We start from the raw sequence: 16762 nt of genomic DNA, 5'->3' as shown, positions 1-16762 counted from the left end.
CATACTACATGTTGGATATTTTGCCATGTGTCTTGCATACATGATTTCATTTTATCCTCATGATTCTTAGGGTAGATTTTAAGAAATAACAAGAAACTCAAAACAAGACGTAGAAAGATAAAAAAAACTTGTCTTGATATAGTGAGTAGGTGTTAGAGTTAGAATTTTAATTCAGGGGAACCCATGACGTTTCTGTATGTTCTATGGCCTCCATTTGCATTTCAATGTAAATTTTACTACCAGTTTGACCATGACACACATACAGAGACACAAAATCCCCAGCTGGGATTTTGATTGAGATTACACTGAATTTATAGATTAATTCAGGGAGAACAGACATCTTTTACTTTGCATTTTCCAAACTTTAATTGGTATTTCTCTCCATTTATTTAAATCTTCTTTAATTTTTCTAATCAGCCTTTGCGGTTTTCATTATGAAGCAACAATCTATGTACCTTAATTCTGATGGTGCTGAGGAGTTCCAGGGGTCATAAATACTAAGGTGGGAAACTGAGGGATAAGAAGTACGAAAAGGGAACTACAAAATTTGGGCAGGATAAATGATTAAAGTTCCCACTAAGTAAAGCAACAACTCTGGAATTTTAAAGTGGACAGTAATAGCTAGGTATGTAACATATCAGAACATGTACACAGCAAATAGCCTTGTGCCCTGCCAGCAACACAGATGCCAGGAACTCTGGAAAGTACCTGCGTGATGTAATCTACTGTGGACTGTAGATTCAGCAGCAACTTTTCATGAGGTGGAAACTGTCACTGTTAACTGAGGCATGATGTTTGTCATCTTTAAAGTGAAGGGCAGGCTAGGCTGAATCCAGGCCCTCCTGCTCTCCTTCTTCCATAACCTTCTCTAACTTGTTGGCACTACTTCTTCAGCACCCTCACAATTTCCTCAGGACCTTCCTCTTGCCACCCACATGCACCTGCATTAACCTATATTTCTCCATAGCTCTATACACAGACCCCAAGCCCTCTCGTCTCCCCATGTCTTCCATTTACTCTTCTTTGCGATATTCAAATGTTCAGAGACAGGGAATGGATAGGGGATCCAGTTAGTACACATTAAACGTGTATTAAATGACAAATGGCTAGGTAGATATTTCTCAAATTAGGGTTCAAAGACATAATCCTAGAGGTTTGAGAGGTTCTTGGGAATTTGGATAATGATAGTTAATATTTATTGAGCACTCATCATATTCCAGGTATTGTTTGAAATGCTTTACGTGTATTAACTCATTTAGTTTCACTATAACCCTATAAAGCAGATGCCTTATCTCCATTTAACAGATGAGTAAATTTAGCAATATACCTTTAGCCCATCAGATGAGTGGCCATGAAATGTTGAGTTATTAGCTCAAGGTTGTAGAGCTAGTAAATGGAGGAGTGAGGGCCCAAACCCAGAACTCTGGCTCTGGAGCAAATGAGCTTAACCTCTTTGCACTGCTGTCATCCGGGTCTTGACTGGGACTAGATGGCCCAAGATGGCCCCATATGTATACCTGGTGGTTAGCTAGGGCTATTGGCTGTTGCCTCCTCTTCCATGTGGTCTTTCCAGCAGGATACTCCAGAATTCTATGTATGGCAACTGAATTCCAAAGAGCAAATGTCACAGGGCGAATTACCTTGATACAATGGCAGGCTCCAAGTACACCACCACACAGGTTGTACCATAGATCAGAGGACAGATGGGCTTATAGACCATATGAAGACACTTGACTTACACTGTTTATATGGCAGCTTTAAAACATGTTCTCAAATTCCTTGGCATTGCTCCCATTGAGTTCTCTTGAATCTTGGCTGGCCTTAGTAGCTTGCTGGTAGCTAGTTCTGTACAGTGGAAGTGATGCTGCATGACTTTTTTTAAAAGATTTATTTATTTATTTGATAGAGAAAAGAGTGTGAGGGTGCAGGGCAGAGGGGAAGAAGGAGAGGGAGACAGAAATTCGAGCAGACTTCCCAGTGAGTACGGAGCCTGACGCAGGGCTCTATCTCACCACCCTGAGATCAGACCTGAACTGAAACCAAGAGTTGGATACTTAACCGACTATGCCCCCCAGGCACCCCTCACTTCTAGGATATGTCACTTCTTAGGATATGTCAGAAAAGCCCATCAGCCTGGTTCTTTTCAGATACTTGCTTTGAGGGAAGCCAGCTACCATGAGAAGTTATGCCTTGCTGGAGGGGCTGGTTGAAAGTACATTGGTTCACAGCCCCAGCTGAGCATGCAGCCAGCCTACAGCCAGCATCAACCCTCAGCCACATTAATGTGCCATCCTGGGTATCCAACTAGCAGCTGTAGTTAGTTGACATCCGACTGACATGTTATAAGAGACTCTAATAAAGAGGTGCCTAGCAAGCACTTCCTGAGCCGCAAAATTATGAGCAAAATTAACTGGTTATTTAAGCCACTAAGTTTGGCATGAAGTGTCGACTTAAAGAGCAACAGTAACCCAAACCATTTGTCCATCCATTTAAAACAGAGTGGGAAGCAGGGGGAAAGAGATGCATAGATAAACAAGCTTAGGATAGCAAGGTAGAAAGCCACAGTATCTGAATTTTGTTTTATACAATGTTCACGTGTCCTAACCTCTCTGCTGTGCCAGTCTTCTCTGCAGGTAGTGTGGTTTTGAGGACCACAGAAGAAAGTAGGAGATGGGGAGCCTGGAATCAACATATACCTGTTCTGTCAGAGAGATGAAGGAGCAACTGTGTCTGGTCATAATTGTAGCTGGCCATTAGCTGGCTGAGTAGCTAGGGGTTTACCTGCTTTTCTTGTACAGACTACAGGAGGCCACAATGGGACTATAATGCGTGTTGCTAGTAGGTGGCCAATTTAGGGAGGACATAGTTGTCAGTCTAGAGGTAATACAAACTCTATCTTATTGATATTTAAAGTTCACTTGGTCTATCTCTTTCTAAAGTAGCACTTTTATTTATGATCAACACATATCCATTTATCTTAGGTGTAATGTCTCATAAGCAAATTGTGTCTACATTTCAGATCTTGTTTTCTATAGCAGACTTGAATAATCATAAATCACCCAACAAACACATTACAACAAGCCCTAACCAGCAAGCACTTAGATCAGGTTTGTGATATCCCACTTACTGGCAAAAGCAAGTCACATGGCCAAGCCCACAGTCCACGTGGGACAGGTCTACACAAGGGAATGGATACCATAAACCAGGATTCATTGGGACCACTACTGTAATAATCTACCACTAACACAGCTAGAAAACGGTTGAGCCAGTTGTCAAACTTTCAGCAATCTATTTCTGGAACCCACCCACAAAACTGGTGTCCTAAAGACTGTTAGGAAAGGGTTCTTAATGTGTAGCTTTTCCAAACCTCACTTCCCAGGCCCTGCTCCAAGTCCAATGAGTCAGAATCCCTTGGGGGTAAGAGATAGAGAAGAGAAGGTGGTGGCAATCCCAAGAATTTGAGACTGAGGTAACTGCAGAGGATTCCAACACACAATGGGGATGTAGAGGGTTTCAAAAACAAGAAAGACACAAGTCTCTATCCCCAACTTCATTTTCCACAGAGCCCCCCCCCCCTTTTAAGTAATCTCTACATCCAAGGTGGGGCTTGAACTCACTATCCCAAGATCAGGAGTCACATGCATTTCCAACTGAGCCAGCCAGGCACCCCTCACAAAGCATTCTTAACTGTAATTATGACACTAGAGAAGCTGCTTTGAAAATTTTTTTAAATGCTTTTCATGTTTAAGTTAGAGCAGTGCTTCTCAAACTTCTGTGTGCGTCACTATTAACTGGAGGGCTGCTTAAAACAGAGATGACTGGGCCCAACCCCTAGCTCCTGATTCAGGGAGTCTACAGGATACTACCTCAATCTGCACGCTTCACAAGTTCTGCTGTCCGGGAACCACATTTGAGAACCTCTGGTTTAGAGCAGTAGGATGACTTAGTGGTAACATTCCTCCCTTGACTCACATTTATATATTGTACTTACATGATTCTAGCACATTTACTACATACAAGGTCTTGGGCTGGTGCAGCAGCGGATAAGATAAGGGTAAGATTTAGATCTTGATTGTGCTTGAGCAGATTTACTCTCTAAGTGGATCTACTCTCTAAGGCAGGAAGCCTAAGTGTAATTAGGTTCAGATAAAGGAGAGATCGCCTTCCTTAGGAGGAGATAAAGGAAAGGTTAGGGTAGGAGGAGGCCCTTTGAGCTTGGCTCTAAAAGATGTCCAGGACCTGGACACGCTGGAAACGGTGGAGAATCACAAGAATTCTTTTCGCCTTGGCAAAGAGAAAAACAAAAACAAACCTTGGCAAGCACCCGGAAAAGATCTGTGACATCCTTGCCTCTCGCTCCAGCATTAACAATCTGCAAGCTGCTGGCATCAGGACGAGGAAGCGTATTTTCGGTGTGAAGGCCTCAGTCTCAAATCCCTGTCCTTGCCTTCCCTTTGGAGCTCCCAGTGCAGGTGCCTCAAAGCCCGGAGTGCCTGGCCGAGGCCACGGTGGGCGCTTCAATCCCCAAAAGCCTGAGCAGGACGCTGCCCCCCGGGGGGCGAGGCCCGGGCTGGCGGGGGGGCGGGTAGAGGGGGTAGCGCTGCAGGCTGGGGCACTGTTCAGAACAAGCCCCACGTTTAGGCCTGGTGCTAGGGACGGAGCGGTGGCAGCGGCACCACCGCCGAGCTAGAAGTCCGGAGCGGTTCCTCCCTGCTCCCAGCCTTGGACTTAAAGCGGCGCAGGTGGATGCGCGGCCTCGGCTCCTCCACCGTCACGCCCCGGCGGGGGGGCGGGGACTCCCGTGCACGCTCGTACCCGAGCTCGGCACTGCGCCTGCGCGGCCCCGCCCCGCCCCGTCGCCCCGCCCCGTCGCCCCGCCCCGTCGCCCCGCCCCGTCGCCCCGCCCCGCTAAGCCCCGCACGGCCGCTAGGGGTAGCGGCAGAGGCTGCGGCCTGAGCGCGCGGCGGCTTTGAGGGCGCGGGAGCCCGACGGAGCGCGGCCGAGGGCAGGCGGGCGGGAGGGTGGGAAAGCCGGCGGGAGCGGAGGGCGGCGCCGAGGGAGGGCGGCGCGAGGCTGACTCATCCTCTGGAAGCTCAAACTGACGGAGACAAACCCTCGCCAAGCCCGCCCGCCCGCCCGCGCCGCCCCTCCGCAGCCGGGAGGCGCCCGCCCGCACCGCCCACCCGCCCTCTCCGGGCCCCGCCGCCTCACAGAAAGTTTTTCTCGTCGGGGGGACCGGAGCCGCCGGGAGCCTTTCGGAAGGGAAGCGCCGCGCCGGCCCGGGGAGCGCATGGTGCCCGGCGCCCCTGCCGCCAGTCAGGAGGACATCGGGGCGGGGTCGGGCTGAGCCGCGCTGCTGCTTCCGCTGCCCGGCCAGAAATCGCCGTCCCGGACTGCCGCGGGGGTCCCCGCTCCTCAGCCCGCCATGTCCCGGCTGCTGCCGCTGCTGAGGAGCCGGACCGCGCGCAGCCTGAGGCCGGGCCCGGCCGCCGCCGCCGCCGCCGCCGCCGCCGCCGCCGCGCCCCGCCCGCCCTCCTGGTGCTGCTGCGGGCGGGGGCTGCTGGCGCTCGCGGCCCCCGGCGGCTCCCGGGCGCTGGGCACCCACCCCAAGAAGGAGCCCATGGAGGCGCTGAACACGGCGCAGGGCGCGCGCGACTTCATCTACAGCCTGCACTCCACCGAGAGGAGCTGCCTGCTCAAGGAGCTGCACCGCTTCGAGTCCATTGCCATCGCCCAAGGTAAGGGCGCGCGCGAGCCGAGCGGCGAGCCCGGGGGCCCGGCGTCGCCAGCCGCAGCCGGCGCGGGGGGAGCGCCCCTGGCCTCGAGCCCGGGACGTCCGGGGCGGGGGGGGCGGGGTCGTGCGGGGCGTGGGAGGGGGCGGGGTCGTGCGGGGCGTGGGAGGGGGCGGCTTTCCGCCTCCTGAGCGTCCCCGGCGCAGGTAGGACAGGCGCAGGTTGTGCCCGGCAGCCGGCCCCGACGCTCGGCTGGTTCCTCCTCAGCCTCAGAAGCCGAGCTTCCGCCCACATTGTCCACCGATACTGTTTTGAAGGCGCTTTGATTTGTCGTGTGCCCTCCTGTCCCCACCCCCCACCCCCCAAGCCCTTGCTGCTTTCTTGTGAACGTGCAGCTACGCAGGTGGCATGCGGTGCCTGCCTCATGGAAAAGTCCTGCGAACCCCGAGAGGCAGGAAGAAACTTTCTTGAAAGGTCATCAGACCACGATGTATGGGTGTCCAAAAGAAGGGGGGGGGGCACGGCTTCCTAAGGCAGAGACGCTCTCCGCTGTGTGTCTGCACACCCATCTAGTTGTATGAAACGAAGCAGCCAAATGAAACATTGTCCTGGGAAACGGCAAGGATGGATCAAACCAACAACTGCCGGTACCTAACTTGCAAGCTCCTGTCGATAAAGTTCGGCCCTGCACAAGTTAAACTCCAGTTTTTGTTGTTTCCCCAGAGGTTGAAAGAATGAAGTATAAATAAGAAGGTATTTTTCTGGGAATCTGTGGCTCTACAACAAAAAGCAGACTTCAGCTTTAAAGTAATGTGGAACGGTGAAAGCAAGGCTATTTTTAAGTTGACATGTTAAAATAGGATATTTTTAAAACCGGTGCGGAATGCTGTAGGTCTGAACTTGACTGCAGGTGAAAAAGCTAAGAATATAGAAAATCAAAAGGATGAAAGGAGTAAGTGATTAATTCCATCTTAAGATATTTTTGCGATTTAAATACGGTAGTACAGGTGAAAAACATAAGACAGACAAAATGCATTATTTTATATTACATTCTGATGTCTTTGACATTTTTAAAAAAGTTTACCTCCCTCCCCAAAGTTGATAGATACATAAACATCCCATAGAGTCCTAGGTTTATTTTTTATTTTATTTTTTTAAATTTTTTATTTATTTATGATAGTCACACATTGAGGGAGAGAGAGAGGCGGAGACATAGGCAGAGGGAGAAGCAGGTTCCATGCACCAGGAGCCCGATGTGGGCATCGGATTCGATCCCGAGTCTCCAGGATCACGCCCTGGGCCAAAGGCAGGCGCTAAACCGCTGCGCCAACCAGGGATCCCGAGTGGCGCCTAGGTTTAGAGTACGTTGATTGGAACATGGCATTTGATTTGCCAGAGGCACTTGAAAATGTTTCTTTGGCCTCTGCACAGTAATGAAGGAAGGTCATATAAGCCTGACTTACCTATACTGCTTCTTTGGAAACTTTTTTCTTGGTTGTGCCTTTGAACTGCCCTTCCCCCCCCCCCCCCCCCCGCCCCCTACGTTCAGGAATTGTGGATCAATTTACAGTACTGGGTATTCTAGATACGGTCTGTGCACAGTGCTTTTAGGGAAAATATGTAACACCGTAATCAGTTCAGTTATTAAGTGTGTAATCATGCCAGGATATGAAGCAATGATCGAATACTAGCATATGTGTAGAGTATGTTTGTACTCATTGTGTGGTTTTAAAATATTCAATTCTAAAATGGTGCTCCTGAGAAAACAATATAGGCCGTCAAACATGCTGTAACGTTAATTTTAGAAATGTTTTCTCCATGGGCAACATTCTTTGAACATACATTTGGCCTTGTCTAAGTAATTTCTTGGAAATTCTTCTGTGTTAACATTGTGACAAGTTTGCAGGGCCCTATTAATGTAATTTTATGACAATTCTGGAAAAGCAAGTCCTGTGATACAACTGGATAAATTTTACCTTGTACCTTATTGTTTTAGCACATGGCAGTAGTATTGCAGTAGAGACGCTGCATTTTCCAATGAAGATAATTTTAAATTTGACATGGTTTTAAATATTTTGTAAATGACCTATAAACACCAGTAAGTGGAGATCAGTTAGCATCAATTAAACTTAATAAGTATATAAGTTATATGAGAGAGAAATTAGTAATTTGTCTTTGTTCAAAATAAACTGGCAAAATTATAGGAAACAATGTGGCAATCAAATGCTTATTTCCTGTTCATAAGTTAAAGATTTTTCAAAGTTCTGTCAACTATTTATGCCAGTATTGATGACTAAATTATTGCCCATTGACTCAAATGACACTTATTGATGATGCTACTTTAATTTTTAGTACAGTCTTCGGGTTCCTTATTGTGTTCAGTATCAGTACATACAGTTCCTATGGAGATCACTGAAATCATTTTTTCCCCAATCAGACAAATGAAAAACTCCCATTTTTTTCTTTTATTGTTGCTTTTTGAATGTTTTTAAATACCCAACTAAGTGTGTGGGTTTTAAATGCATTTTCTAATTAAATAAATAATGATAAAAGGAGTTTCTTATTATAGGAAATCTTATGTGTTCTTGGAAAGAATATGTGTGCTTGTATGGTTGAAAGCATTTTTGAATTTGGTGTGGATACATTACAGGAAAAAAAAATCATCTATGCTTTGATACGGCTGTGAAATCTATCATTGAAATTTGGTACATTTGCCCTTATCTTTCATATGTGTTTATCAGTAGGCATATGATATGGTCTGTGACAAGATAAAGCTTTGCATGATTCTAAATAGATAAGGCAAGCTTTGTGGGATGTCTTATCGTAGTTAAATAAGATATTATGATTTTTAAATTACAAAATGATTTCCTTCCCAATTTTAAAAAAGTTGATGTTGTGTACCCAGTGTACCTGGTCATCCTGATCTCTGTTCTTCCAGAAGCAGTCCATATTTTCCTGATGGTACTTTGTTGGTTCATTGTTTTTATAAGCAGGACTGGCAAACTGACATTACAGTTGCCTTTCAATTTTAGCTAAGATTTTAAAAATGAGTTTGTCTCCCAATTTTTGCAATTACTATTTCTACTTATATATATATTTTAACTATTAAAACATGAATTTGGTTTTTGAGATTAGGCAGTGCTCATTGTATTAATTATACATTGCTGTATAACGAATTACACTGAAACATAGTGGTTTAAAACATGTTTTATCTCAGTTTCTGGGGATCAGGAATCTTGAATCAGCTGAGTAGGATGTTTCTGACTCAGGATATCTCAAAATGTTGTTTGAATCAAGATTTTAGCTGGAGCTGCATTGGCTGAGGTCTTGCCTGGGGCTGGAGGATCCATTTTCAAGAAGGCTCGCTCACATGTCCGTTGGCTGGACATCTCATTTCTTGCCATGTTGGCCTCTCTACATGGCTTCCTAAGTGTTTTCACGACATGGCAACTGGCCTCCCCCAGAATGAGTGATAGGAGAGAGCAAGAGCCTAAGCTGGATGCCACAATCTTTTGTAACCCAATCTTAGAAGAGATACTTCATTTCTTTTGTCCTGGTACATGGCTGGAGGGTACCATACAAGGTGCAAATACCAGGAGGTAGAAATCATTGGGGGCTATCTTGGAGGCTGCCTTCCACACTTACTTAAAAGTGTTAAAATTAATGTTTATTGGAGAATCATACAGAGAGATAATAGCTGGCTTTGAGGGAGGCACAGTGAAAGATATGATTGGAAAAAAGGAGCTTCTTAGGGAGTATTTTTGTTAAATGTGTGCTCTGGGTATTTTTAAAATGGGATTTCTTTTACACACAGTAGATAAGAAATGTATGGAGGTGAACAGAGCAGTTTTTCTATTAATGTTAGACCTTAATCAGCTTGCATTTTTTTCCCGTTTCTTTGTATAAGTGGTAATTGTGACATTTTCAATTAGATTGTTTTTTTTCCCATTTATCTACACTTCTATAGATACATCATACAATTCTAAACTTTAATCTTATAGTTCTCACCTTTTGTGATTTTTTAAGGTAGGATGTTTCATTTTGAGAACTTAGTGCAACAAGAGGCCATAGTACAAAAGGCCTTTGGCAAAATGAAAGGCTGGAAGATTAAAATTTGATATTAAAGTGGATACTTAGAATACTTAAAAACAAGATTTTTTATAGATCTCTGAGTCATGGGGATCTTGGACTCTTTAACAAGAGTATTCTCATCTTTCTCAGCCCGTGGTTATGTGAGGAGGTAGCAACTCAGTTAAGCTATTGGTTTCTGGGATAATTGGGGATAATCGTGGCTTTTGCTCAAGGAGAATACAAAGAGAGCAAGAAAAACATTTCATATTCCAGATTAAGATATGTGAATAAAGGTATTTATTTAGGGCCTTGGTTGAAATAGTAAAAGAGGAATAATGGAGGTGTAGCTCACACTAGACCGAGCAAGAGAGAAAGAACCAGAATGAGGATATGCAGTATGAATTGAGTCAGGAAGAATGGAAGATCTCTAATAAGCTGAATCCTTCTTTTTTTTTTTTCCCCTCCTTAAGCTGAGAGCTTCTGTATCATGGGCCCAGATAAGTTAAATGACGCTTTGCTACAATCAGTTATTTTACCAATATGGAAAGAACCTAATTATAGCAGTAGATTCCAACAAACTTAATTCAGAATACTTCAGAGTTGCTGGCATAGTAGAGTAGTCTTATTACTATGGATTTTTGCCAGCAGAAGAGAGCTAACACAAATAGGATTTTTTCCCTATTATAAAATGGTTATGTCCTATTTGATAATCTCTAATCATCACTCACATATAGCTTGATGTTCAGAGTCTGTGTGACTTAAAACAGCAACTGTTCTATTACATTTCATGATTTTTTGGATCAGTAGTATAGGCAGGGCTTGGCTAGATTTGTTTGATGAGATATCTGTGGAGGTCACTTCATAAATTTTAGGTGGCAGATGTGCTGATCACAAGATCCAAGATGGTTTTACTTACATGTCTGGTACTTTGGTGGAGGTGGCTCATCTGGAATGGTTAACCAGAGTAAATGCAGATGATCTCACTAGCACAACATTCTTGAGATGACTGTAATACTTAGATGATTGGTCAGGACCCACAGAGAAAATGTTCCAAGAGGGCTATATAGAAGCTATAAGATTTTGTATTAGTTTTCTGTTGCTGCTGTAACAAGTTACCACAAATTTGGTGGCTTAAAACAACATAGATTTATTCTCTTACTATTCTAGAGGTCTGAAGTCCAAAATGAGACTTAAGGGCCAAAATAAAAGTGTCAGGAAGGCTCAATCCTTCTGGAGGCTCCAGGGGAGAATCTGTCCCTTGTTTCTTCCAGCTTGCTGCAGTCCTTGGTTCCTAGCCACATCATTCTGATTTCTGCCTTGGTCGTCACATCATATTCTCCTTCATTTACCTTTTTGCTTCCACCTTATAGGAACCATATGATTACATTTAGGGTCCACCTGAATAATCCAGCATAATCTCTTTCAAAATCCTTAATTTAATGACACCTGCAAAATCTCTTCTGCCGTATAATTTAAGATTTTCACGGGTTAGAGGATTAGGATGTGGACATATTTGGGGGCCATTCTTCAGCCTGCCTCAGACTTGTTTTGACTTAGCCTTGTAAGTCCCAGAATGTCATTTCTGCTGCATGCTGTTGTTTAAGCAAATCACTCAGACCAGTGTAAATTCAGGGAAGGGAAATTAGTAGAAGTATTCCCTGTGGGTAACCATGCCTAATAATTGTAGTTTGTTCCTTTATATCAGTATGTTAAAAAATTAATCATTTCTCTTAGAATCTTTTATCTTTATTAATGCATACCATTAACATACTAGGTGTTCAAGACTTTTGAACACTCATTCTTGTACTGAGTACTAGTACAGTGATTCCTTTTTATATTTGAGATGTATAGGGCTCCTTTTTCTGTATCAAAGTTTCTCAACCTTGGCAATATTGACATTTCGGACTGGATAATTCTTTGTTGCGGGGTTAGTCCTCCACAGAGGATATTTAGCAACATCCCTGTCCTCTCTCCACTAGATGCCAATAGTGCCCTTCCACCTTCCTCATCCCCAGTCGTATCTCCAGACATTGCCACATGTTCCCTGGAGGAGACTCTGGGCAGGAAGAAAAGGAGGAGTATAGCAAAATTGGCCTGGTGGAGTACCATTGCTCATATGAAAGGCTGTAAGGCTATCTATCTCTTTTTTAGTCCTCTGCCTTCTCTTTCCTTCTCTTCTCTCATCCATTGATATTTGCTATTATCAGTATATTTTCTTCGCTTCAAGATTACTGCTTTATTTTACTTTTATTTGTCTCTGGATAAAGACTGAGAAGTAACTCCTTACCTCCCCATCAGGCTTCTCACCTCTCTATCAAATACATGAGTGTTATGGTAACTGTTTTCCTTGGTTGTGAAGCTTCTTCATTCCTAAATTTTTGATGAAATTCTAAATATTGGACACCTAATATGGCTTCAGAAAAGTTCAGCACTGCTTCAGTTTAATTCATCAGTAATTAATTTGGTATTGTCCATCTTATTAGTCATTTATTGCTTACTTTTTATAGCAGTTGTGACAAGCAGGTTTTTAGAAACAAATATATGTATAGAAAAATTGAATTCAGAGGTCTGCAATTCATAGAGTCATCCAGAAATTTAGGTAGAACTAAAAATAATGGATGATCTTGTGTGTTGGAGTGACCCGATACTGAACCATTATTAGTGAGGATTGTTTCAGTTTTCCTAAAAATAGTGATGAGTTTGCATAACCACATTCTTGTCTGGTTTTCTTTGGCATGTCATAGTATAAAGCTAACTGGAAGAAATAGGGACTAAATCCCTGAGTGCAGATTTTATTAGCATCTTGCTCAGTTCAGCTGAATTAATTAGTATGTAGATTTATAGGACTCTAGCCTTGTTTTTGACTCATAGGTTTATGTCTGTTTTAAGTTAATGAAAACAACCACAGAAGGACAAGTAGTTACATGTTAAAATATAACAACTTAGTTATCCCAAATCATCTGGTAAATGAGAGATTCTTTAGGTAAAGGACATTGCAGGTAACAAAACGTCATTCCCCTTAAGTTCTACTTTGATGGCTTTTGTGGCTTAGTGGCATATTTGAATGTATTGCATTTTTCTCTACCTTAGTAAAAGTATAATGAGCACAATTTAGCTTCTACCAGATGCCAGTGTCTTTATATACTATATTTTAATACTTTTCTTTGGGGCTACTTCTATTTGTAGACATACTCGTCATCACACCAAATGCCTCCAGAACACTGTGCCATTTCAGTTGGCATGTTTTTTAGACTCTGTCATAGTGGTAGTGAAATGTGTGGGGCTTATTTTGCCCCTCCTCCCACTCCCTGGTGCCCTCAGACAATTCTGTTCTCATTCATCCCTTGTGGTTGTGTTAAGCTCTTTTCTACTATGTAAAGGAGGACTGTGTTTTGACATCTCTATTACCGTTCCTAATGTCTACTTTCTGTCACTCTTCCATAGTGTTTTTTAATTTTTTTTCTTTCTCTTTCATTCTCTCTCTCTCTCTCTTTTGATCCCCCTATGTTTCCCAAGGGTTTACTCCTGATAAACACTTGAAGGTCATCAGACCACTGCTCTCTTGCTAACCAGTTGTATCTATCATGTTGTTACTGATCTTTTGACTCCTCAGTTTTTGCGCTGAAGATCTTGTATTTTTGCTAATATCTGGATATGACTGCTCAAAGGGTTGTTGTTTTAAGCATTTAAAGGTAGTTAACTGAGACATTAACTATTTTTAAAGTTTCAGGGAAATTTAAATAAGAATGTGCCCTTACTTGGTTTACGTTTTCTGTCTTCTTTCTGAGTTTTAGGGTAGGTTATTTATTATGCTGTGTTATTAGAAACATTTATAATTTTAAAAACAGTCTAGTATTTTGTAACACAACTTCAGAATTTCTATTGTATAATGGTTCTTATATTTTATAGAAGATATCCTATTACTACCATTATCACTGTTGCTAAGGTCATCTTTATTACCATTAGTTAGCAATTATGGAGTGTTTGCTATGTGCCAGATGAACTGAGCTAAGTAAATTTTCATGTTATTATTTTGTTTATTTCTCTCAGAGAGAGAAGGAATTATTTTTTTCCTAGTGACTAAGAAACTGAGGCTAAGAGTAGCTTTCCCAAGATCCTGCAACCTGTATGGCAGAGTAGTTTTTAACTTAGTTTTTTATTGCACCTTTGTGGTTACTCAGACTTGAGATTTTTAGCACACACACATTGGGAAAAAAAAAGTAGCACCTCAGATTCTCAATAGAAGTCTCATGTGCTGGCAACATACCTTAGTCTATCTTTTGCATATATGTACAATATACAACATTCAGCACAAAAGCAAATATGGCATAGTTACTTTGAAAATAAGGGAAGTCAAAGTAAAATCAATATGCAAAAAAGTTTATAAACCTTTTTATAAAAATTTTATATGTGAGCATTTTGGAAGAGTCAGAAAGCTAGTATTTGGGACTTCTGACACAAATTTCTAATTTTAATTTTAGATTTAAAAATTTTGAGTGAGTTATTGGATTTTTACTTTAAAATATGTAACATACTATTCATAGGAAAGTTTTCCAACTTTGACAGTTAATTTATTTAGCAAATATTTGTTACTCTACCTGCCATAAAATAGACATTGTGCCAGGTGTTGTGGGTACATTAGAGAATTAATTTGGCAAAATACTCTCATAAAGTTTGCAATTTTAAGAAAGGAAAGATACAATAAAGTAAATAATTGTTGATAATTGTTGATAATGTGTGCTATTAGATGAATAAACAGAATGACACTTGCTTTAGATGAGGTGGTCTGGGAAGGCCTTTTGGTAGATTATATTTAAGCTGAATATATGCTGGAGGAAGAGCATTCTGAGAAGAAGGAAAAGCATATATCAAGACCCTGAGATAGGAAGAGACGTAGCACAGTGTAGGAATTGACAGAAGGCAAACATGAGTGCTACTTCAAAAACGAAGGACAGCATGGAATGAGATGAGATAGGCAGGTAGGCAGAAAGCAAGATTAGTTAGGGTCTTTCCAGGTAAACTGTATGAAGGCCATTCCTGAGTTTAAAATTTTTTTTTAATTTTTATTTATGATAGTCACACACACAGAGAGAGAGAGAGAGAGGCAGAGACACACAGGCAGAGGGAGAAGCAGGCTCCATGCACCGGGAGCCCGACGTGGGTGGGATTCGATCCCGGGTCTCCAGGATCGCACCCTGGGCCAAAGGCAGGCGCTAAACCACTGTGCCACCCAGGGATCCCCCCATTCCTGAGTTTAAACATGAGAGTGAAGTAATGGAATTTAAGAGCACTTGGCTGCTTTTAGAGAACAAACTGGTGGGTGCAAATGCATAAACTGGGAGGCCACTTAGGAAACTGTTAGAGTAGATTAGGTTAGAGATGTTGGAGGCTTAGACTAGGCAGCCATGGAGATGAAGAGAAGTAGATAGATTCAAGACGGGTATTTGAAAGTGAACTGATAAGACTGCTGGTGAGTTAGAAAAGGACAGGTAATTAAGGGAAAGGAAATAGTAAGTGATGACTCTTAGGTTTTTGACCATAGTAATAGAGTAAAAGGTGGTACTATTAACTGCCCGGGAGAAGATGGGGAAAAACAGATTAGGACTGTGTGTGTGTTTGTGTGTGTGGTGTGTTCATATAAATCTGGTACTCACAGGGGAGGTTGAGGCTGCAGTATGGATGTCAACAGTTGTATGTAGATGCTACTTAGTCATGGGGAAAGGTGAGAGTCTAGATCATGGGTGGGAAAACCATGGGCCACAGGCAAATCTAGCTTGCCACTTCTGCTTGTAAATAAAGTGTATTACAGTAGAGCCACACTCATTCATTTATGTGTTATCTATGGCTGCTTTTGTGATAGAATGCCAGAATTGAGTAGTTGTGACAGAGACCATAATGGCTCCTAAAGCCTAAAATATTTAGAATCTGTCCCTTTATAGAAACTGTTTGTTGACCTTTGGAGAGGAGGAAAAAGCCCATGATTGAGACTGTGAAGCCACAGAGTTTCAAAGTCAGAAGAGTAGGAGCCAGCAAAGAAGACTGTGAGGAGGAGCATCCATAAAATAGGAAAAGCAGAGTTTTGAAGCCAAGAGAGAAACTGTTTCAAGAATGAGGAAATGACCTGTGATGATGTATGTTGCTAAGAGGGCAAGTAAGATGCAATTTGTTTACAAGGAGGTTACTGGTGACCTTGGAAACATCTCTTTGGTCAGGGGACATATTTGAATAGGTTGAATGGAGAATTAATAAAAACACTACTTAGTCTTAATTTCAGTGTTAGTCTTTTAGAAATTAAAATATTCAACTTCTTTATAGGCAAACTTTTTTTTTAAGGGTCAGATCATAAATATTTTAGGCATTGTAGACCGAAAGGCAAAATTGAGGATGTTATATAGTATTTATATAAGAGAGAAAACAAATTTCCACAGATTTTTTTAATTGGCAAAATTATAAAATATTTGACTACATTTTTTTTTTTAATACCGGCCTTCTAATGAGGAAGATGGAATTCTTTTGGGGGGATAACATTTAGCTTAATTGGGGCTTAATATTAATGTTGCTTATTGTCAAAACTGATTGTAGATATTATGTGTTAATGCCAGTGTATAATGAGATTTTATATATTTCATATTTGAAAATGTCTTTTTCATATGGATAGGTACCTCCAAACACTGGCATCAGTCTGTAAGCCTGTGATTTTAAATGAACATATTTATTGCTTAGAAGACATTTATGGAATTCTATTAGATTCTTCTCCTGATATTTGTCTTTTTGTGTATTACATTGTAGATTAATCCCTTCCAATTTGTGGTAGGTAGAATCTCCTCAATTGCATAGTTAAGTGGGTTTTGAAATACAGATCTTGCCTTGAGGTTTGAGGAGTGCTGTTAGAATTGTCGTTTGAACTAGGAAAATGAAGCTGCTACATATTTTCATGGAAATGAAGATCTTGCCTCTTG

At 42.2% G+C, this 16762-nt stretch overlaps 2 protein-coding genes across 16 annotated transcripts in view; one reads left to right on the top strand and one right to left on the bottom strand.

The window, feature by feature from the left end:
- The window catches only part of RNF139 (ring finger protein 139), an 83671-nt gene extending 79230 nt beyond the window's left edge, over window positions 1-4441 (bottom strand). For all 13 annotated transcript variants that reach the window (XM_055314009.1, XM_055314012.1, XM_055314014.1 and 10 more), the window contains exon 1: window positions 4313-4441. The gene's annotated coding sequence lies outside the window, so the exon portion shown is untranslated. The remainder of the gene's footprint in view (window positions 1-4312) is intronic.
- A 610-nt stretch (window positions 4442-5051) lies between these two features.
- Window positions 5052-16762, top strand: part of TMEM65 (transmembrane protein 65) — a 63764-nt gene continuing 52053 nt past the window's right edge. Inside the window, exon 1 of one of the 3 annotated variants that reach the window (XM_055314323.1) lies at window positions 5052-5738. In XM_055314323.1, the coding sequence (XP_055170298.1) occupies window positions 5426-5738 (313 nt within the window). In that variant the 5' untranslated portion in view covers window positions 5052-5425. The remainder of the gene's footprint in view (window positions 5739-16762) is intronic. The other 2 variants (XM_055314322.1, XM_055314324.1) reach the window with 2 other exon arrangements.

The sequence above is a fragment of the Nyctereutes procyonoides genome, unplaced genomic scaffold (assembly GCF_905146905.1).
Source record: "Nyctereutes procyonoides isolate TBG_1078 unplaced genomic scaffold, NYPRO_anot_genome, whole genome shotgun sequence".
NCBI lineage: Eukaryota > Metazoa > Chordata > Mammalia > Carnivora > Canidae > Nyctereutes > Nyctereutes procyonoides.
This window is presented reverse-complemented; position numbering and strand designations above follow the sequence as displayed.